At 50.8% G+C, this 22,064-nt stretch overlaps 2 protein-coding genes across 2 annotated transcripts in view; one reads left to right on the forward strand and one right to left on the reverse strand.

The window, feature by feature from the left end:
• Window positions 1–9,933, forward strand: part of Vps8 (VPS8 subunit of CORVET complex) — a 215,747-nt gene extending 205,814 nt beyond the window's left edge. The window contains exons 46-47 of the mRNA XM_060370095.1: window positions 5,289–5,369; window positions 9,370–9,933. Of these exons, the coding sequence (XP_060226078.1) occupies window positions 5,289–5,369; window positions 9,370–9,516 (228 nt within the window). The 3' untranslated portion in view covers window positions 9,517–9,933. The remainder of the gene's footprint in view (window positions 1–5,288; window positions 5,370–9,369) is intronic.
• A 6,387-nt stretch (window positions 9,934–16,320) lies between these two features.
• The window catches only part of C17H3orf70 (chromosome 17 C3orf70 homolog), a 42,594-nt gene continuing 36,850 nt past the window's right edge, over window positions 16,321–22,064 (reverse strand). Inside the window, exon 2 of the mRNA XM_021658472.2 lies at window positions 16,321–20,604. Within this exon, the coding sequence (XP_021514147.1) occupies window positions 20,048–20,604 (557 nt within the window). The 3' untranslated portion in view covers window positions 16,321–20,047. The remainder of the gene's footprint in view (window positions 20,605–22,064) is intronic.

A 22,064-nucleotide genomic window follows, 5' to 3' on the forward strand; every position in this document is an offset into this window, starting at 1 on the left:
TGATGTTTAAAAATAACACTTTCCCCAAACTTGATTAACCAAAATAAAATTGATGGTTTGGCCAACATATAGGACCAATTTGCCTGAGACCACAGGAGCCTTTACCAAGTCCAGTTGTATAATTGACAGCTCAGAATGAGTCATGATGTGGGTTTTAGCAAATGTCTTCGGAACTGGTTTTTGAGTGATGAGTGCTAAGATAGAACAAACAAGATCTCGGGTGAGTCAGGTATCGTGACCCTGTGAGAAGCCCTCCCTCTCACTACTGACCTTACTACTGTTTGTAACTGATGGCTCATGACCCACCCTAACCCACACAGATGGCCCTGGCTAAACAAAACAACTCCCAAAAGTCATAAACCTAGGAAAATAACTGATAAAGATGGGAAGGGTATGATAGAGATGGAAGGGAGACAAGAGGGGGTGTCAGGAAGAGAATAAGTAGAATGTATAATGTATGTGCATAAAATTGTCAAGCAACAAATTTAATTTTAAAAACAAAAAATCCTTCTATGGAGCTATTGGCTATTGGTGGATGTCTTAGTTACTTTTCTATTGCTGTGAAAATAACCCATGACTAAGGCAACTTATAAAAGAAAGCACTGTCCGTCTTTTTACCCAAGGCCTGACATGGTAGAAATCCCTGTTGAGCCACAGAACTGAATCCCAGTTCATGAGGCTGGAGGTAGTAGAATGGGAGCCAGTCAGCACCTCGGGAGTCTCATAGTCGCAGCCTTCAGTGCATGTCTGTTTGACAGAGGCTCTGTCCACCCTCATTGTCCTCCCATTAGAGTGTGGGGTTCAGATCCTCTCCTCAGCAATTATGTGCACTACCTGTGGCTACCATTTAAAACTCATCACTCTCGGCTCAAGAAGGGCTTGATGGTAGGCGAGCACTTTAGAGGCCCTAAGTACTTCAATAAAGAGCTGTCTCATTTCCCCTGGAGTCACGTGTTGGCTCTGGCCATTCATGGGATGTCGCTGTGCTGCGGTGGCTCTACTTCTAGATCACCTCAGGGCTCCTGCAGTCCCCCCAGAGGTTGATTTCTTGGTGCCTAGAGGGACAGGCTTATGATATGAGAAGAACCTATAACTTCTAGTGGTTCTTCACAGTTCTAAGATGCTGTCTCAGTCACTGTTCTATTGCTGTGAGGAGACACCACGATCACGGCAACTTATAAGATAAAGCACTTAATTGGGAGCTTGCTCACCGTTTCAGAGGGTTAGTCCTTGTCAGGAAGCATGTGGAGGTGGACAGGCCTGGTGCTGAAGCAGTAGCTGAGAGCTCACACCTGATCTGAAAGTCGCAGGCAGAGAGAGAGAGAGAGAGAGAGAGAGAGAGAGAGAGAGAGGAGAAACTGGGCTGGGTATGGGATTTTGAAATCTCAAAGCCCACTCATAGTAACATACCTTCTGCAATAAGCCCACACTTCCTAATCCTTCCCAAACAGTTCCACTAACTGGGCTCAAAGCATACGAGCCTATGGGGCCATCCTCGGCCATCTAAAACACTTTCCCTTGGCATGTCTAATATGTTTAAAGGCCTAATAAGGACCAGCCCTGCCAGCTCACCTAGGTATGCTGTGTGAAGTGAAATATGTCCTCCATATGCATGTGTGTTACATGTATTTGTTGGACAAACGTCCCAACTGTCTTCAATTTACCCCGTTTACATGGTAAAAGTGTAAACCCTTCAATACAGTAATTGGAACAAACTGTATAGCAAACACTATGGTTTGCTTAAAGAACCTTAACAAGGATTGCCAGGGTGCGTGTGTGTGAACCCAGCAAATGTTGAAAGCAACTTACCTAATTGAGTCACCATGGAAAAAAAGAAATGTAGACTAATTGGCTGGATACAGTTGAGCCAGGAGATAAAACAACCATAATCTAAGAGTGCCTTGTCTCCCTCAGGACACTGTGAGGAACAGTGCAGTGACCACCCCCACTCAGCTGCCTGAGGTGCTGGTCTTCAGCCCCCACCCCATACTTGCTAGTCTGAATCTGCTTTTACTACAAAAATGTGTTTTAAGAGAGTCTCACTATGTGTCCCAGAACAAAGTACCCTTCTGCCATAGCCTCCACGTTCTGGGGTTTCCATTGGAATCAGCATTTAGCAATATCCCTGAGCGATTCCCTTTCTAGAAATGCTGGGTCAGAAACCATGGAATGAGGCTTATTTAAAATTCTGCACTTCTGACTCGGCCAGCAAACTCCCAAGGGCAGACCCTGGTGTGCCCTGGGCCCAGAATAGACCCACATGCTACACAGTATTTCCCAGGGGCTTGATGACGCCATTCTGTTTTTAGCAGCAGCATTCTGCTGCCCTGTGACATGACCTTCACTTTCCTAAAATGATCTTAATTGCCTCCAAAAGATATCTGCTGGAGTAAATGAGAAAAATCTTGCTGTGGAAGCTGGGGTGTGTCACGTGTGTCACACAGCGCTTACAGCCCAGGTGAGAGGCAAGGCCAATTCAGGATGGTCTTGGGAGGAATCTGAGGCCAGGGAGGTTCCATGGCCTTTGGTGGTAACAGGGGCCACAGACACTGACCCAGACCCAGACCTGGCCCTCAGGGGCAGCACAGGCCAGGATCTCACCATGGCCTCAGGGGCAGTGCTGGCTGCTTTCATCAGGCTGATCCTCACCACCCACAGGTTTCCAGTTCCTCTTTCCATAGGGCACAAACCATGCCCCTTCTCTTTCTCTCCCAGCTCCTCCCCACGTGCTTGCTCATCGTGGGCACCCTCCAGCACACCTCCATGCCGATGTCTCTGGGTGTCTTCAGCCCACCCTGTGCTGCATGGCAGCAGGCAGACCTCTGGGTACCATCAGCTCATCTCTTTGTAACCTCTTTTTCAAATGGCCTGCCTTCCCTAGTGTCTCACTTGTCCTTTGTTTGCTTCCTGTCGTACCCTCTTTATTGAACTCTCCAGTGCTAGTTAGTTCTAACTTTCAGCTTGACACCTCCTCCTAGAGTCTTAATGAATTAATCCCAATCAGGTTAGCCCGTGGGCATGCCTGTGTGGGTTTGTCCAGATTGTTAATTGATGTAGGAGGACCCTACTATGGACCACACCATTCTGCCATCCCCACCTCCCACCCCAGCAGGGGGTCCTGAGCAGTGTCAGAGAACGCTAGCTTAGCACAAGCAAGGATGATGCATTGATGCTGTCTGCTTCCTGCCTTGACTTTACTGAAGTAATGGGCTGAAATCTGGATTGCAAACCTAATAATCTTTCTGCTCTAAGTGGCTTTTTGTCAGGGTATTTGTCACAATAACAGAAAAGAAACTAAAACATCTTGCTAAAGCTGGTCCTTTATATGGGATGCGGCAAGGGTGTATGATGTCCAGTACAGGACACATGCCCCCCCCCCGCGTTCTAATTGCAGCCTGTGCCACTAGTGCTAAAGGGATATGAAAGTGGTGCTGGGTCATGCTTTCCAGTGGTTGTGTCTTAATGGTGATGGTTATTTCCCGCTCAGGCTTTGGTTTGAGCCAGGCTTGCTGTATTTATCAGATCTTCAGATCGTAGAGCTTCCTTCAGCATCTTATAAAGTCTGTCAGAAATGTGATACATACTCTTTCAAGTATCATTTTTCCTACTAAGTGATATTGAGGCCAGTGGTTCTTAAAAAGTGTCAAGGCAGATTTAACACTCCCCGGTTGTGGTGGGCTCCCTCCGTCTGCAAGATCCGGTGAAATGAGGATAGCCGAATGACAATGCAGCCAGGTCTTACCCTCCTGCTCTGCACTCCCTCAGAGCTACCTCTCAGCCAGCCATGTAGTCAAGTACATCAAGAGCTGAGGCAGCCATAAGCTAGACCAACTATGACATTATATTTGGGGTGTCACATGAGACCCTAGAAACCCAGATGTTAGCACTCTTCTCTTTAGCTGCTGCTTTCTGGAGCTTCCAACTTCCTTTCCTCCCACTGGAAGATAGCTGTGGCACCTGCAGGCCAGCCAGGCAAGGCGGGTCTCACCTAGTCCTGTTTCCATGCCCAGCTGGAGTCGGCTCTCTCCTGAGGGTGGTGGAAATGTTAAGGGAAGGAACCAGATGTTTCAAAAAGACAAATGCAACTTAACAAATGTCCTAAAGTTTCCGTATATCATGGCATCTTAAGTTCCCTCCTGGGCAGCAAGAGCCTCAGTGGGTAAAGGCTACTGCCACCAAACCTGACGAAACTGGATTCCACCCTAGGACTCACACAGTAGAACTGACTCCATATAAGTTGTCCTGTGACCTCCACTCAGGCGCCATGGCTTGCACACATACATCACATTAATTACAGTAATATTTTTCTTGGTGGGAAGATGAATCTGCTGGGACCTTTCTCAGAGGGCTTTGGAGGACTTGGTGAGATGGCCCATGGGTAACACGCAGCAGCCAGGGCTCCACCGTGCTCAGCTTCCAGTGGTTGTTATCTGCGCCCAGTGCTTACCCTCTGGTTTATGTCACGTGCTTCAGCACTGAAGCCCTTCTGGTCACCCACTTGGGGGGGAAGGAGGGAGAGAAACCCTTTCCTTTCTGCCTGAGAGGCTCATAGTACACAAATGCCTTTTACCAGGCTTGGGCACAAATGCAGAGCACTTCCCACATGAACCTCCAACAAGGGTGTCTCTAAGCTGTGGTTACAGCAGCTAGCATAACCAAGGCAGGAAGCAGAGTATCATCTAGCTTAACTCTCAGTCACCTTCCAAGGGTCACCTCCAGGGTCAGAGGAGTGAAAGCTCCCGTGCTGTGAGAAGCTGGTGTTCAGATATGCTGCTGACTCCCAGGGCTCCTTCCCTGGAATTCCTCTCCCCTCCCAAAGTGTGAGTTAGGCAAGATCTGTTGCAGCTGGAACAGGCTCCTCCTTGAGGAAGAGCAGGATCAGGGTGGGGCCCACTTCAGCATCCCCTCTTCAAGCAGCCTCAGACTGGTCTTTCAGGAAAAGTTACACTGAACAAGAAAATGGCTGCATTAAGTGGTGGATACGGTATACAAGAGTGGATGGGCCAAAGGTCCTCTGCTCAGAGGGACTCTTGAGGGAGGTCGTGAGTGGGGAGTTTAGAGGTCTTGCTGGGGAAAGGGTCCAGGCTGAGAGGAGCATTCAGGCCTTTGGAAGGCCAGGCTGTTTCTTCTGAACTCTCAAACCCCTCAGTTGCCAGGAGCCTAATTTTCTTCAGATGCACAAGGGCACTGCCATGCCCTGTGTCCTGCTTCATCCATGTGAAGAAGGTCAGAGGCTACTCAGGGACAAACATGTCACTATTAATCTGATCATTTTTTTTATTTCTCAGGCAAACTCAGAACCCGTTCTGGATCCACAGCAGATCCAAGCCTTTGACCAGCTCTGCCGGCTCTACAGAGGAAGTTCTCGGGTAATGTTTGTTTGGTTGATGCTTCTGTTTCCAATTTGGAATTACCCGTTTGGGGAAGGCGGTGTCTTAGAGTCCTGCTCCTAGCTCCAGCTGAGAAGGTGCCCATCACACCTGTTCTGACCACATGGCCCACCATTCCTGGCCCCAAGAGCACTCAGAATTTGGTAAAAGGGCAAAGGCAGTAGAGAGGCACCTGTTCCCTCCCCCAGGCTGCGAGGACACGGAAAGCCCCTGTGTGGCCTGTCTCTGTGGAGGACAAGCCAGAGCCTGTTTCCTCCTCCAGGAGGCCTTTGTGTATATCCGAGACTGCCAGATCTGCCCTATGGCCAGGGCCCCCTCAACATCTGCTTTCTTGAATTCATGGCCTGAACAAAATGGAGTCTAAATGCAGGAAGCCAGAACACCACCCCCGAACCTCCAGGTCTCCCCCAGCTTGAGGCCTATAAACTTACTTCAACATGGTTGCTCCAGGTCTGAACGCTGTTTCTGCACGCCAGCCAGCTAGCAGAGAAAAAGGAAGGTGAGGCTAGCTCTCTCTCTAAGAGCAATGGCTAGACGTTGTACATAGTACGCCCCTTGTCTACAAGGCACATCTGTGACCACCTCGCCAGCTGCAGTGCAGACTGGGAAGAGTGGATGTTGGCTGGACTCCTGGTCTTCAGAAAGACCAGGAGAGTGCGGACCTGAGGCTACTAACAGTCAGTACTGCACAGGCGTCCATAGCAGCCTGCCCTTCCTTGCTTAGTGCCTGCCCGAGGAATGGCTCCTGTCGCATCCAGTCATCAAGAGCACGGGCCTGGCGATACCCGGGGCTCTTCACCCCAAGAAAGCCCTGGAAGCATCTTTTCTGCACTCCTAGACCTTTCCCCTCCATACTGCCTGTGCTCTTGGTGAGCGGTCATCATTACCACAGAGGCCACACAATCTGGTTAGTGAGCGCCCCTCTGGTTCCTTCCCTTCTACAAGGCCCATGTTGGCCCCCAGCCACCTGATGGAGGGAACAAGAACTTGTCAGCACCTCCACTCTGGGTCACACCCAAATGTAGTAAGGATTTTGGTTTCTTTAAAAATACAGAAATATTATAAAAATATATTTTCATTTTAATCCCAGGAGTAGGGATATGGGCCTGATATGCAGCAGCCTACTATGATTTGCTTAGTGCTATAGCAGAGGCGTGTTTTTTGCCAGCTGCAGCTAGTTTCTATGATTGTGTAACATTTGGAATTTGGGGGACTTTCCAAAAAGTATATAAATGCTAGGACCCCAAGAAACTGTTGGATTATTGGTGAATTGTTGGTTGCTGTTGATTGTGGTTTGTTAAGTAGTCGTGTGCAAAGGAGAAAAAAATTAGATGTCCTGGCCTCAAAGATCAAACTTACCGTACCCAAGGAGCTCAACGCCCCCAATCAGCAGGAAGTAGTCTTAACGATAATGATGCCCCTTTCAGACCTGACTTTATTCAGGGATCTCCTCTCTTTCCTCTTTATCCTTTTGTCTCTCTTATCTAGTGTTAGGTGGTTGAAAGGGAAGAAGAAAAGGGTGAAGGGTGGAAGAAAGAGCTCATAAAGCATCAAACAAACGCCGGCTATACCCCAATCACACCCAGCCCAGTGCTTTTCTGGCTTGTCTAGTCCCAGGTGCCTCTGGGCGCCGTGGCCCTGCTCTCCATTCTCAGGTAGACACTGAGGAGGAAAGTGGCATTCCTCGTGAGCTGTTGGTCTGGACAGAGATTCTTATTTCTGGAAACTTCCACACTCTCCCAAATGAGACCCTGCAGTTTTACTGAGCTGACTGGTATCATTCTTTTCTGTCCCTGCTTGCCACCAAGCTCTGACCAGGAACAGGACTCAGAATCACCATTATGTTTCACATACTAAGCCCTTCTTACTTGGGGCCTGTGGTTTCCTAGTCACGAAGTTACAGGAGGAAGGTTCAGTAAGGCTCTTGCTTAAGAACTAGGAGCCATGTTTATGGTCGGTCTCTCTGCCCTGGGTCAGAATGTAGACAGAAACCCCTTGAGTATAGTGTCTATCACCTGTTGTTGGAAACCGTGGGCGTGATCTCCTCACAGAGCAGTCTCAAGCTGGGCAGATTCCAGGGGCAGGGAGTGTGGTGGGATGGGGCTCATGAACAAGAAGTGTCTCTCCCCTGCAGGGTATCCAAGGAGGCCCTAGCCCTTTGCATGAGCCAGCCAGCCCCACACGCTGCCTTCCAGGCTGGAGGCTCACAGTCAGAGTATGAGCATGGAGTTACTGCGTGCCCTGGTGTGCTGTCTGCTGCTGTGATAAACACCATGCCAAAAGTGTGGCTTCTTACAGCTCACAGGGTGCAGTCCGTCATCAAGGGAAGCCAGGGCAGGGGCTCAGGGTAGGAAGCCAGGGCAGGACCTGAATAGATACCGTGAGGAGTGCCGCTTTCTGGCTTCTTCTCTAGTGACCTCTGCTGCTCTTCTATGCAGCCTAGGCCCACCTGCCCGGGAATGGCACCAGCTACCGTGGGCCAGGCCCACCCACACCAATTAACAATAAAGGAAATGCCCCACAGACCTACCCACAGGCCAGTCTGATGGAGGTAGTTCTTCAGTTGCAGTTCCCTCTCCCCAGGTGACCAGTTGCGTCAGGATGACAGCTGAAGCTGGCTGTGACAGTGAGTGTGCCACACTCCACGGCTCTACTGCTGAGCCAGGACTAAGGACTGGCGTAGTTTTGATAAATTGGTCCTACAGGGCCTCCCTCAGCTCCCCGAGTATTGTAGCCACCGGTTACACTGTCAAGCACATGGCAACATGAGCGCTGTGCCGTTGCTGCCAGTATGGTGGCAGACTCCTTGCCAGAGATGGAACGGCTAGAAGCCAGGGCAGGCAAGCAGGGCACAGGTGGTGGGCATGTAGCCTCCAGAAGGCAAGACCACAGGCAGCTTGGCCAAACAGAGATTGCCACGTGTATCTGAGTCTGAATCCTGCCCTATCACTCACAGCCGGGCGGGCCAGTCACTCCTCAGCTTCTGTGGAGGACTGGACATGCCACCCATGCAAAGCACCCAGCCTGTCTGACAGCTGCCTGAGGCTTGCAGACGTTCCCAGGCACGAGCTACACCAGGAGACAGATGCACACACGGTCACCTTGAAGCGTTGGAAGGAAGGCTCCCTGCCTTCTGTAGAAGGCAGTTATGGCCCTCCCCAAAGCTTGGGCAGCTCTCCTGAGAAGAGTGGCCGTGAGCACCGTGCTCCAGCTCCAGCTCCCGTCCACCGTTCCGGGAAGCTTGCATCTTGGCCCTGAGTTTCTCTCTCAAGTTAGCACTGTGGGAGACTGCAGGTGTTGCTTAGCAGGCTGAGGCCTCCGTTCCTGGGTGTGCACTCATCTCTAATTGTGGAGGGCATCTGAGCGCCAGGCTGTTGGCTCTGACTTGCAGAAAGCCAGCTAGGTGACAGGCAACTGAGTATACAGCCTAGCTTTTCAGTGGGCTGGCAGGAATGGCTCCTGGCAGGTTTTCCAGAGCTAAGCCACTGACAGGGCAGGAGTATTGCTAACACCATTGGTGTAGACATACAGCTGCAGCCAGAAGGGCATGTTTCGGGGAGGGATGGGATCCACGCATGCTACTCTGGATCCCAAATTCAATTGGTGGCCAGATGTCCAGGTTACCACAGAGAGAGGTCCGGGCCAGTGGTAATTCTGAAAGAAGGTGCCCAAAAGGAAGCCTGTGGGAGGGATGTGCCCAGAAGAGAGTCTACGGGGAGGCTGTGCACAGGGAGGGAGGCTGTGCACAGGGAGGGAGGCTGTGCACAGGGAGGGCCGCTATGCCTGCAGTAGTCCCTACCCATGCAGCCCAGTCATGTGCCAAGGCACACCCTTTCATGAGACATGACCTTGGGCTCCAAACCTAGGCTTTCAACCCTCCCACAAGGTAGCACACTTTTTCATGTATCCAGAGGACCCCCTCTCCATCTCTGTCCGCACACAGGTCCGCCCACACCTCATGTGCTCCTCCTCTTTGCAGCTGGCTCTCCTCATGGAACTCTCCCAGAACCGTGGAGACAGCTACAGGCCATTTGCCGGCTCCCAGAGCAGCTCTACTTTCAACAGCATCTTCCAGAATGAGAACTTCCAGCTGCAGCTCGCGCCCCCGCCTGTGGCTGAAGACTGAGGCCTCCCTGGAAGAGCCCAGTGCTGCGGAAGGCAGGAGAGGACCCTGAACAGGCTCAGCCTCTGCCTCCCACACTCCTGCACAGAGATCCAAGGAGGGCTCTCCAGCCCACCCCGCCACCCTCCCGTCTCAGTGTAGTGTCCTTGATGCAGCGTCAGTCCAGCAGACAGGCCAGTTTCATTTTGCTCGGAATATTACCTTTGTCCTGCCCAGCCCTTTAGAAAATAGCAGTTACCCAGTGGCATTCGGTGTAAGTAACGTGGGGTGGGCGCACGGCAGCTGTGGAGAGCAAAGTGTGGCCTGGAGAGAGCAGCAGTCTGGGAAGCAGGCATCCCTGTTGATATGGTCATGTAAAACTCATCCGAGCAGGAGGTCTGCCCTTCAAAACAATAAATGTCTCAGTGTTTGAGTCCTGCATGTCTATCTCTGGTTGAGTCCCTCATGCCTGCCAGTCTCCTACCTGTCACTCTATCCAGGCAGGGACCCTCATACTGTTCAAATAAACAGCTCCATCACAGGCCTCAACAACCAGGCATTCCCATGGCTGGGTCAGGGCAGCCAAGGAGAGGAAGGCTTAGGTATGTTGGGTCCTGGGCCTTTATGTCATTGTGTAGCAGACATGGCAGGTCACCCAGAGACCCAGGTGACCAATGCCAATGGTTCAACTCTTACGGACAGCTAAGCAAACCCACAAGAAACAGATGTGCAGAGCAGACACACAGAAAGCAGAGCCTGCTTCTGCCTCGGGCCTGTGGAGTAGCACCTCCCAAGAGCTGCAAAGGCTCTGCCTCCAGAAGAGGGTGCAGGGTGGTACTTCCCGCCTGAGGGGAGTGCATGGAGACACTCTGATTAGCAGGCAAGGCTCAGAGATGAGTACTTTAAGCAACCGACACACAGAAGCATTAGCGCAGGGTTCTGAGAGGACCCCTGCCTCATTTGGGGTAGATCAGGTATCGCCTCTAAATACCCAGCTCTGATATACTAAGGTTGTAGCAGGCCTAAACTGAGGTTCCACTGAGTATTGTCTTGTTGCATGGAGACAAACTCACCTGAAGGAGTCTCTGGAGATGCAAATGCTGTCTCTGTGGACCTCGTGATGGCACTTTCTAGGAGGCATGAGGTGTGAAGCCAAACTCAGAAGACAGGCAGCCTTAGGGCTGGCTCCCAGCTGTCTGTCTCAGTTTCATCCGTTTGTTCTCTGGTGTGCACATGCCCCAGCTGCTCCTTGCTTTATTTCCTCAGGGCAGGTCTTTCTCTGGTGCAGAGCTCAATGATTTGCCTAAGCTGGAAGACGGCAGAGCTCCCAGGATCCATCTACCTGCCTCTCCAGGCTGGAGTTCCAGGCACATACAGGTTCTGGGGATTCAGAGTCGGGTCCTCATGCTTGCATAGCAAGCACTCACCACAGGGCCATCTCCCTCCCTCTCCTCCCAGCCACATCTCTGGGTCTCATTCTGCCTCTTAGCTGCCACAGGAGCGGGAGGAACTATCCTACAGACCCCTAAACTGTTCCTTGAGAGTGCAGGCCCTGGCTTCTACGTAGGCCACACTGGCGCCTGGGGTGGCAAGGGCATGGTCACGGCTGTCAGGACAGGTGCCCGTCTGCAGAACTGTGTGACAGTTGTAAGGCTCCAGCCTTAAGGGCAGACAGCCAGAGAAAGTGCTGCTGCAAATGCTGGAGAGAGAAACCAGCAGGGACAGCACTGGGCTGCCAGCCAGGAGCTGGGGTCTGGGCTCAGCCCCATACCATCCCCATACCGCCCTTCTCAGCTCTCCCAGGCTGAAGAAGGCCGTCAGATCCTCCGAAAAGCTCCAGCCACAGCCACAGTCTTGGGGATGTATGAGAAAAGGTTTTACAAAGGTGTGGCCCAATCTGGCTGCCAGGAGGAGGGGAGGGAGTGCTGCCAGAAGAACGCCAGCTCATCCGTGGTGAATGCTTTAGTGGATAAATAATTCACAACTTTGGGGATCCTTTTAGAGCAGTGTTTCCACTCCCGCTCAGTCTGCGGAAGATGGTTCCCAAAGCTGCAGCTGTGCCCAGAGCGCAAGAAAGGTCTCCTGCAGCGTGGCCTTCTGGGTAGGTCAGGACCACTCCAGGAAAGCTCAGAACACAGCTGAGCTCCTGGGGCCGCCCCAGCATGGACCTGCACATCCCTACCTCCCTCCTCCCCAGGGCCCTCAGGTCCCTCTTTGTGCTCCAGGCTTCTCCATAACATCCTCTGAAGCTTTTCTCAGGCCTTCCCGACTCCCCACAGGGAGACAGCACTTGGCTCTCACCTTGTCAGTGCTCCCCATGCGCTGTTGATGAGACTTGATAATCCCTCTGCCTCTTTCTGCTCAGGGCAGGAGGGTATGCTCTCTGTTCTGCTAGCACAGTCAGTAGATTATGAGTGACTAGCCAGGCTCTGCTTCAAGCAGGAGGTGCCACTGCTGTTGCCTAAAGTCACCGTTTTCCTCAGGTGTGGACAGAAATGTTTACAGACCCTGGGCATAACATAAACCTATCAGGTCAAGCACATCTGCATGGCAGATTCTCCAGCCCCAGGTCAGCCAGTAGCCCAACTCTTAACAGCACAGATATTTGCATGATCAGTGGTGATTATACACAGGTTCTTCTGTCTGTCTGTCTGTGTGCTGCCCATGTCATATACTCACACCTGAACAGCATTCCATTGTGACACTCCATTGTGGATGGGCCTCTAAAGCAACAGATGCTGACTCATTACCATTCTTGTGTCTGACTTTTGTGAACATTCCTGCATCTCTATTAGTTATGGACTTGGGAATGATTTTGCAGTCCCCAGGGGCAGGTCAGGGATGCTGAGGGACTTTCTGAATGTGCGTATGAAGTTGCAGATCCAGAAGTATGGATGGATAGAAATCCTTCACACGCCACCTACCCCGAACTCCTTTCCTGAGTTTACCTCTAAGACCAAGGCTCCGTCATCAGCCTCCTGCCCGTTGCAGCCAGGGAGTAGTTGGCTTCTGGTCATGGCAGGAGCCACTGTAAGGCTCCTGGTTGGGGCTGGGTGCAGCTGGGACTGGAGGGGTAGGCTAGCTTCACACTACAGCACTTTTTATAACTGAGAAGCTAGTACTCACCATTCCTGTCATCTCCTCCCTTAGAATGAGAAAGTTGAGGCTTGGTTCTAAGAGACTTAAAAGGTCACATCTCAGCCGTCAAATGGGCTGAGGACCTTGTAACATGCCTTATCTGGTCCCTTTCTCTAGAAGAGTGAGTTGGCCCATCATTCAACATTCCCATGCCCTGTATCTTCACCCATGTTGGAAATTCCCAGCCAACTCCCCCTGCCGCTGCCGTGCCACTGCTGAGCCCCCAGGGCTGAGACAGACTGGGGTCCACGTAGACGATCAGGGAAAACAGGACACATGAGGCATCCATGGCCTCTCTGTGACCCTAGGACCAAACTGTGAGGTGGAACCAACCTCTGACTTCCAGTAATCTGAAGGAGCCACAGCAAATCCTAGTTGGTCCCAACTGACTTGTCCTGGTCTTGCAGTGATTTGTCCAGGGACACCTACTGCTGGCTCTGTGTTTACCTAGAGTCTGAAGTTCCTGGAGAAACCTAGATTGTAGGTGTCTTCTGCAACTACTCAATGCAGCCTCTAAATTATGCTGGGGTCATCTCCTTATTCTAGATTCACAGGCATAATAGATGCCCTGTGCACATCATATCTGGGCTTGCAGGCCTTGCTGGAGCCATCCGGATACCCGTGGCCTTGTCTTCCCAAGGGCTCTTGGGCTCTGTCCTGCCTCTGCTCTTGCTGATACTGTTATAGTTTGCTATGAAATAGCTTCCCAAATCCCACCTGTTGACATCTTGGTTTCTGATACAGGGATGTTCAGAGGCGGAGCTTAGGGAGCAACTGGATCCTGGGAGCCCTGATCTTATGGGTAGAATAATTTTTTTCCATGTGATGGCATTATTGAGAGGTGAGGCTCTAGACAGATACATCTTGTGCCAGGTCCTTCCTGTGGCTCTCTGCTTCCTGGCTGCCACAGGTGAGCAGATCCTCTCTCTGTCACACCCTTCTGCCATCACGCTCTACCTCACCAGGGTCACCCTTTGGCCATCACGCTCTCTCTGCAACCATCTGGCCCTGGACTGGACTATCTGAAACCATGAACCAAATCATAGCTCGACTGCTTATAGTTGTTTGTTCTATCACAAGTACAGCTAACGAAGGCTGCAGTGGCTTTTCTGGGTCCCACAAGCCAATAGGGGCATGGACAGTTCCTTTATCAACGCTGGCAGTATGGTCTACCCAGGGAGATTCCAGACTGAGGACAGAAACTCAGCTCTTCTGCACGGGCCTGGACTCCAGCAAGTGCTCAGAGTAGGTGAGCAGTTCCCTGGAGCATTCTAACCCCGAGTGACACTGAAGAAGGTAATCAGAGGGAAGCAGCTAGTGGTGACGCCTCCGTGAGGGCAGAGGGGCAAATGGAAGCAGCTGATTCACAAAATGCTAAGGTTGAAGCCCAGTTCCCAAAAGGAACGGTTCTATCAGGTGCCACGCCCAAAAGGAGACTGAATCCAAGCCTTGAGACCAGATCCAGGCTGAGCCAGCCTGGCAGGAAGCCAGGGTAACCTGGCAACAACATTGGAGGTTCCTGCAATGTCCCACATTCAACCAGGGCTGCTCTCTTGGGCACCCCAAGTGTGAGGCCACAGCAGCCACAGGCTGGGCTTGCCTGAGGGGGTAGGAAACTGTATGGTGGTGGTTGCTCATGGGAGCAGTGAGGGGTGCAGGCTCTGTCCCCATTGCTGCCCTGCCATGTGAACTTTACATTTGGCTTAAGTTTTATCTTCAGCCAAAACGCACACGCATGCCCGTACACACACACACACACACACACACACACACCCTAGAGCTGTTAGGGACAGTGAAGAAGCCACTGTATGGTGAGATGCTTGTGAACCATGGGTGCCTAGAACCTGCAGCGCACCCCACGTCCACAGTGCTGGCGTTTGCCACCTCATGGGGAACCAGATCTCTGCACTGAGAGGGCTGGTCTGGAGTTTCACCAGGTAGCTTTCTCATCCTTCATCTCCGGATTTCTCAGGCAGTCACTGGCGGGAAACGCAGGAAGACTTACTTTGTCTGACCCACAAGCCCCCAGGGTGGTCGGAGCACCTGGGACAGGTGCTTCAGCAGTGACATTCTTCAGCAGATGTCACTTAGCCCCAGACTCCCAGCAACTCATACACTCAGATACACAGGAATGTAGCCATTGCTTGGGCCACACCCCACTTCTACCAGACACAGTGAAGGGAAGTCCTGCCTGTCCTCCATTTTCAATGGGTTTCTAGCCATGGAAATACAGGCTCATTTTAGAAAACTCCAAAACGTAACAAAAACCACCTGGCTATGTCAGCATCCTTATCAGGTCTTCTTACATGCCCCTCCATCACGTCTCCCTGGCTCCTGAGGACCTCCACCTGACCATCTCCCCTCAAAGTCAGCTGCCAAGAGGCAGATCCCATCTTACCCTCTCCATTCAGCACTGAGCATTAAAGGCATTAGCCGTTCCCAGGTTGTAATGAGGACAAGAGGCTGGCCCGCTTTACTGAAGAAGTGTGGGCAGTCAGCCCTTGGAAGATGCCTTCCCGAATGTGGCGGTACAATTATGCAGAGTTAAATTAGTGAGCCGCACATGCAGATGAGATTCGCTGTCAGCAGGAATTCCCCAGGAAAACAAGCTGCTGCTCCTGAAAAACAGAGCCAACCTAGCATACAGGCCAAGATGTGACTGAAACGAAAAAAAGCAGTGGACCGAGCTGGATGTTGAGCTCATGGGAAACACTGCTCGTGAGCACACACGCACTAACCAGCAGATGATCCTGCTCCACAGAAAGGAAAAGCTAAACCATACCCCTGCTCCGGCGCTGTCTGCTGGCACTGTGGGGTGAGCCACAAGGCTCAGGCAGTGCTCACTGGGTTATAGACAGCAAAGGAGTAATGCAAGCAAAGGGCCGTGAGTGTGGCCTCCTGGGCTGGTGTTCTGGGTTCAGATCCCAACCTGACTAATGAACGGTGCCACAGTGGTGCTTTCTGAGCTGCCCTGGTTTGCACAGGGCTGTTATGAAGTCTGTTGGAAGTGGTGAGGTGGCAGCAGGAACTCGGGGGAAGTGTTACCAATGTTCCTTACCAGCAGTCCCCAGGGAGGCTGTCCCCCGGACATAATCCCGAAGCTGGCGTACTGGGTTTCAGGGGCCTGGAGAGGCAGCCCAGCAATTAGGGGCACCTCTCCCAGAGGACCCAAGTTCAATTCCCAGTATCCACGTGGCAGCGCGCATAGGGTTTGCCTTAGACCTGAGACAATTCCTCCTTTTCTCTGTAACTCCAGTTCCAAGAGATCCAACCCCTTCACACAGCCACGCAGGCAGAACACCAATGCCCAGAAAATAAAATTAAATCATTAAACTAATTAAAAAAAACTGAGTTTCTGGACTCGCCATACTGAGGCATGACCCTGGGCCCCATGGGGTAGCAGCACCCTTACTCAACCTGTAGTTACACTGTCTTACACAGTGCTTGTGAACTGGAGAGGGGGCCTAAGTCGACGTGGAAAAATGTTATTGATGGGGTGATACAATTTTTACTTAGTATAAACCTAATGGGAATCAACCTAGAAGTTTTCACATGGAGCTCTCGCATGCTTGTGAGAATGATACTTAACCACACTCCATCAAGTTTTGGAAAGTTTAAATTAGCAAGGGGCATGAACTGCTTATGTCCTGCTACACAGTAAACACTTGACACAAAAAACTCCAACAGCAGTTTTGTTCTAGTACAAAAGAACCCACATTTATTGTACAGCAGTATTTTCCTAAAGTTGAGCTGTCTTGGGAAAACAGAATCTAAGTTTAGGAAATTACAGAGGGGTCAACATTGTGCTTAAACTCCAAAACAGGTTCAGAGGAACCCAGCACAGCACGTGACTACTGCAAGGCAAGGACAGCCTTCACACATGTGCAGACAGTGACGTGGAAGCTCTTCAGACCCCAGGCAGGCTTCCAGCTGCTTCACCTCAGCAGCAGACATCCCTCCGTGGACGGCACCGGCCCTGACGGCACCGGCCCTTCCAGTACACCCGCGCTCAGGCACCATAGACAAGGTGAGATTAGGAAACAGATTCATTGTGAGAAATGCCCTTGTGTGTATTCTGAGGTTTAAGATGGCGTTTGGGGCTGTGGGGTACGGGAAAGGTGAGTGCCGCCCCCTCACCTCCCAGCTGCTCCGTGGGGAGTGCAGTAACACGCTCCCACAAATCCCCAGGGGACCCAGCCTCCGTCTGCTCTAGTTCACAGCACCGCTGGACAAAGGGGAAGAGAACAGTTAGAAGATTTCCCTCAAGTAAGAAGCCGAAACTTGACAATAGAGTCTTGCAAGTAGGATTCGGGGGCAATCAAGAGCAGATGACAAATAGTGCTTTACTTAAATTTGTGCTTTTTTTGTTTTGTTTGCGTGGCAGTTATCTACACTGCCACACATATATGGGTATTTTGACTTTCTAAAGTGTCTGGTTGCAATCAAATTTGCATAAGAAGAATTTGTTCTGATCAACCCTAGAAAAACATGGTGTTTCAAACAGGCAAGAAGGTGAGGTTGAGAAATGAAAGAGTATGCCCAAGAGACTATCAGACCCTAGATCATATCCCAAAGATTTGTCAGAAAACAACCATGTGGTTGTTCTGGGCTGGTGGCTTAGGCTCTACATTGTGCTGAGGCGTGTTGGGACACTGGCTCTGCACTGTGTTATAGTGTGTTGTGTTTGGACACTGTGGCTCAGGTTAGAGTCTGTTCTGTATTTTTGTTGCCTTGAGGAGTAGATCTTTTCTTCTTGGAAAGCAACTGCTTTTCTTCAGGGTCATCCTCACATTCTCATTTTATTCCTTAAATGATATAAGGCGAAAGAACACCTAGGTTTTAAAGTAAAGCCTTAATTCTTACTATTATTATTTTTAGATATCAAATAGTTATCCCAAAAAGGACTTTAGTTGAAGTTCATTTCTCAGAAAAAAATTATGGACGCACTTGAAGCTTAAAATCTTGGTTAGGTAAGAAAACTACTCCACAGTCAGTGGGATCCCACCGGTACCTGACAACCTTTCCAAAGTGGCAACAGCGCCAGTGTGCCACGTGGCGCAAGCCTTGCCCTAGGCAAGCATTCTGTAAGGTCCAGTTTGCAAGCTCTCACCTCACTGTCCAAGTGTGAGTCAAAAGCCTGCTGAACACGGCTGTGCTTACCATCCGGTGCACGCTGCAGCTAACTGTTTCTAAAGTGCCTATGGATACACGCATACAGATCAGCACTGTAATATCAGGGTTAGAGAGGAAGTTATTCGTGGGACATGGAACAGAGCCGGCCTAGAACTGAAGTTAAACTACACATTTCTATTCTTTTCAGCTGACTTCAGAAGGCAAGCATAGAGAAATAATGCCGGCTTACTCCTATTTCAGACAGTTACTGGTGTGAACAGTGGTAGGAGAGTAAAACCAAAAACCTCTTGGTTGTGCTTAGTTAGAAAAGGCTGTTTTGAGATCCAAGAATGCAAGGAAACGTCTCCAACTTTATAAAACGGCAAGTGAAGCTTAGTGAGTTTGATTATAAAGAGATTGTGCAAATATTTCATGTGATCATCAATTGTTATTAAATCCAAAAAAATTTATCAGAAGTGTGGCAGATCTGAGTGGCAGCTACGGGCTTTAAAAAACAGGAACCTGGACAGAAGTCCTGCCTGGGAAAGGGCCAAGCTTCAGAACTGTGGCTATGGCCATGTGTTCCCGTGGCTTTGGAGTTGTAGACCCCAGTTAGTTTAGTATTCGTGGCAGTGGGACCGTAGATAGGAAAAGAGCAGTCAGAAGCCCTGCTGTGTGCCTGCCTCTCCTGGGCATCTACGGTGCCACTGCTGCCGTCATGGTCCCGAGAGCCCGTTAAGAGATCCGTGGCTCATGGTATTTGGTTTCCACACCAGCGAGGTGTCACAGACCTCAGGCAGGGCTCACTAGGTGTCCCCAGGCCATCCCAGGCCAGCAGAATGACTCTCCAGCCAAGGCGCGGCTGCTCCCACCTGCCTTCCCCTGTACCTGCTGGTCCTTCTTGGTTTGAGTGTTCCCATTTGAATAGGTGGAGATTTTTGCTACATTCTCATCTAGCACAGGAAGTTGGGGAGGCCTGCAGAGCATGGCCTCCCCACCTTGAGCACACACTAATGCCACAGAGGGATCTGAGGAGATGCTGTCAACACGGCAAGGCCACGGCACATGCTCAGACCGTCAGGATCTGAGAAGGTCCTCCCTGCAGCTCTGTGGCTCGTGTTTTCCCAGATCTGTACTGTCCTCACAGACAGACCTGGGGAAATGGCAGATAATAAGATCACGTGAGAATACACGGCAAACTAGGAAAAGAGTTTTGAAGAAAGCTACCTAAGAAAGAACTACTCACTATTTTGTTCGGGTGGAAGAATACACACAATGTGTGTGGATTCCAGTGTGGTAAAGTGAAGTGTTAGGTAAAATGTCCTCCTGACTCAGCAGTGAGCTATCTCAACTGTTTCTTTGCATTTGCATAAACTCCATGCATCATACAAAATTCTAGTCCATTTCTCATCTAAGCCATTCTAATGCTTCATACAAACAAACGAAGCAGAATTAATCAAACCTATTAGATTCATCCCTAATCCCTAAAGGACTGTCTCTTAGCATCTCCATGCTAACTAAAACTATTGTGTATTTTTTTTTTCTTAAGGTGTCAGATGTGCCGCCCCCCCCCCCATATAATACCTACAAAACTTAAATGCTTCTCCCTGACCTGAAAACAACTGAGAAGGGCAGTGACGCCTCGGATCTCACCTGGGCCAGCTCAGACAGCGAGGCAACTTTCTCAGCTGGCCCAAGCCAAGTCCGCTTCTCCTCTCCCTGGTTCCAAGAGCCTCCTGCTGCCATGAGCTGTGTGACTTGTGTCCTGGGCTATGCTGTGGCTCCTTCGTGGTGAGAACCAGGACTGGGACCTCCCGAATTCCCATCCCCCTGTAGCATGTGTGTACATACAGCTAAGGCTGGCCTGGACACGAACTAGAGAGGACCAGCCCTCCTCATGACCCGAAGTGCTGTTTCCTGAAGAGGGCTGCTCCCACCCCAAACCCAACAGGACAGAGGTGTCACATAACGCGCCCAAGGGAATCTGAGCAAGAGCCTTCAGCACAAAGGGCGGGCCACTGGTAAAATATGGGTGGCTCCTCCGTGTGACCCGCTGTGGTCATGCCACCCTCAAAGTCCTCAGTGACATTAAGGCCGGGCTGCAACTCATGACACCAGATGCTACATAGAAAGCAGGATACGAAAGAAAACAATGTCATTACAAGGTAATATAAGGGCAACACTCAGCAGCAGACGCTGGACTGCTGCGGTTGGTAACAGGGCTTGGGAAATGCCAAGAGGACTGGAGAAGGAAGCATCAAATCAAAGTGCAGAAGCTCAGGGTGGATCCCCGCCCTGGCCCAGACTACACCGTGGTTTCCATCGTCTCGATCACTTCCAGGTCAGACTGCGATGGGGAGAGGAGGGTGCACTCGTCGGGCTCCCAGCTGCTCTCGGGGCTGTAATCTTCCTCAGAACTCAGTTCCGCCCCTTCCTCTGTGTCCTCGTCGCAGGACTCCACGTAGTGAGCCCCGATTGCATTGATCCCCGAGTCCTCAGAACTGGAAGGGGAGGAGCAGTGACCCAGTTTCGGAGTGTCGCTCTCTTTAGAAATTAAGGCATCGTGTGCAGAGACCTCCTCGGGGCTCATCTTCTGGGAATGGGGCGCTGGCTGCTTCTGCACATAGCACATCTTCCCGTTGATACATTTAACCTGGTAGTTGTCGATGAAGAGATCTGAGATCATACAGTACCTCGGCGAGTCGGGAGGAAGCGGAGGCTGGAAGACAGACGCAAGTTTCAGAAAGTGTTCGGTGAGGGAGACGGAGATCTGAATGGTGTTGGTGGGCTCTCGCGGCCTTGCAGGGATCTCTGTGCTCGGGAGCTGCTCCACGGGGGTCATGGGCTGGTACACATATTTGCCTGTGGACACACAAGACACAGCTGAAAGCTCAGACCACCGCACATTCTGTGTCAGCAGAGCTGCGGCAGTCTGGCGCTGCAGCGCACTTTGATGACATCTAGATTGAGAGAGTAACAGCAGCATCGCCCGGTCCGTCCTATCCACTTCAGTTCCAGCGTGTCACAGCAGCATCCATGCGAGAAACCCAAAACACATTCTGAATTTTAACCTAGGAGATACTCTCATAGAATGCCTGACCAGCATGTCTGGGGCCTTGGGTTCAACCGCCCATACTGATAGATAGATAGATAGATAGATAGATAGATAGATAGATAGATAGATAGATAGATAGATAGATAGATAGATAGATGGAGCTGCTCCTATGGGCCTGGGGTGGAAAGATCATCCCATAGCCCTCATCTTAAACAACTCACCCATCACACTGGACAAAGTACCTAGAAACAATCTGGTCAGTATAGGCTTGAAAGAAAACCGTACTATAGAACTGTAACTTCCTTTTTATCTCTGTAATTACCTCTATAATTAATACATGTTAATATTTTTAAAAACTAGAGGTACTTCCATGTAATACCAGAAATATGGGGGGCTGTCCTTTCCTAGGTGTCTGTGTTTACTTTGTTTCACTTACGGTTCTAGGGAAGGAACCCAGAGGTGAGTGTGTACGCTGCCGATGCGCTGTAGCCGAGGCCCTGGGTGGTGTGCTTTAGTAAGTTTGCACACGTTATTCAGCAGGTAATAGCCTACTGGACTATAGCCTCCCGGCCACCCTGAACTGGCTAAGGCTGACTCGGTCTAAAGACCCAAAGTGAATCAACGGCATAAAGAGGAGGCGGTGTCTCCCAGACACCGGTGCCACGGCCACTTCATAACTCAGACCGGGCGCTCGCTCTCGAGACACACACACACATACAGCAGCCCAGTGGAGCATCTCAACTCCTCCTCTCTGCTCTCAGCCCTCAGCTGCTTCTCAGTCCGAAGCCTAGTACAACGTTGTCTTAATGTGCCCGTTTCCACCTTCTCTTTATCTCTCTCATACATATGGAAAGTCTTTCAAGTGCCAAACGTTAAGGACGTAGATTCAAACTATCCAGTTTTAAGTCTAAGGTAATGATTTTCCTGTTGTTACTACAGACAATGTCTCGATGTGTAGCCTCGACTAGCATAGGACTTGCTGTGTAGACAGGGCTAGCCTCAGACTCACAGAGAGCCACCCACACCTACCTCCTGAGTACTAGAATTAAAGCAATTGCCACCACACCCAGCTTGTAAGTCTAAAATTATTTTGTAATACAAAGCCAAAAGGGGTGGAGGAAGATGTCTCATTAGAGGAGCGTTTGCAATGCAGCCCTGCTGACCTGAGTTCAGGTCCCGAGAACCCATGTAAGAGGCGGTTGTGGTGGCCCGGGCGTACTCCCACACTCCTACAGAGAGGAGGGAGGCAGGGAGAGGAGACACTCGC

The sequence above is a fragment of the Meriones unguiculatus genome, chromosome 17 (genome assembly GCF_030254825.1).
Source record: "Meriones unguiculatus strain TT.TT164.6M chromosome 17, Bangor_MerUng_6.1, whole genome shotgun sequence".
NCBI lineage: Eukaryota > Metazoa > Chordata > Mammalia > Rodentia > Muridae > Meriones > Meriones unguiculatus.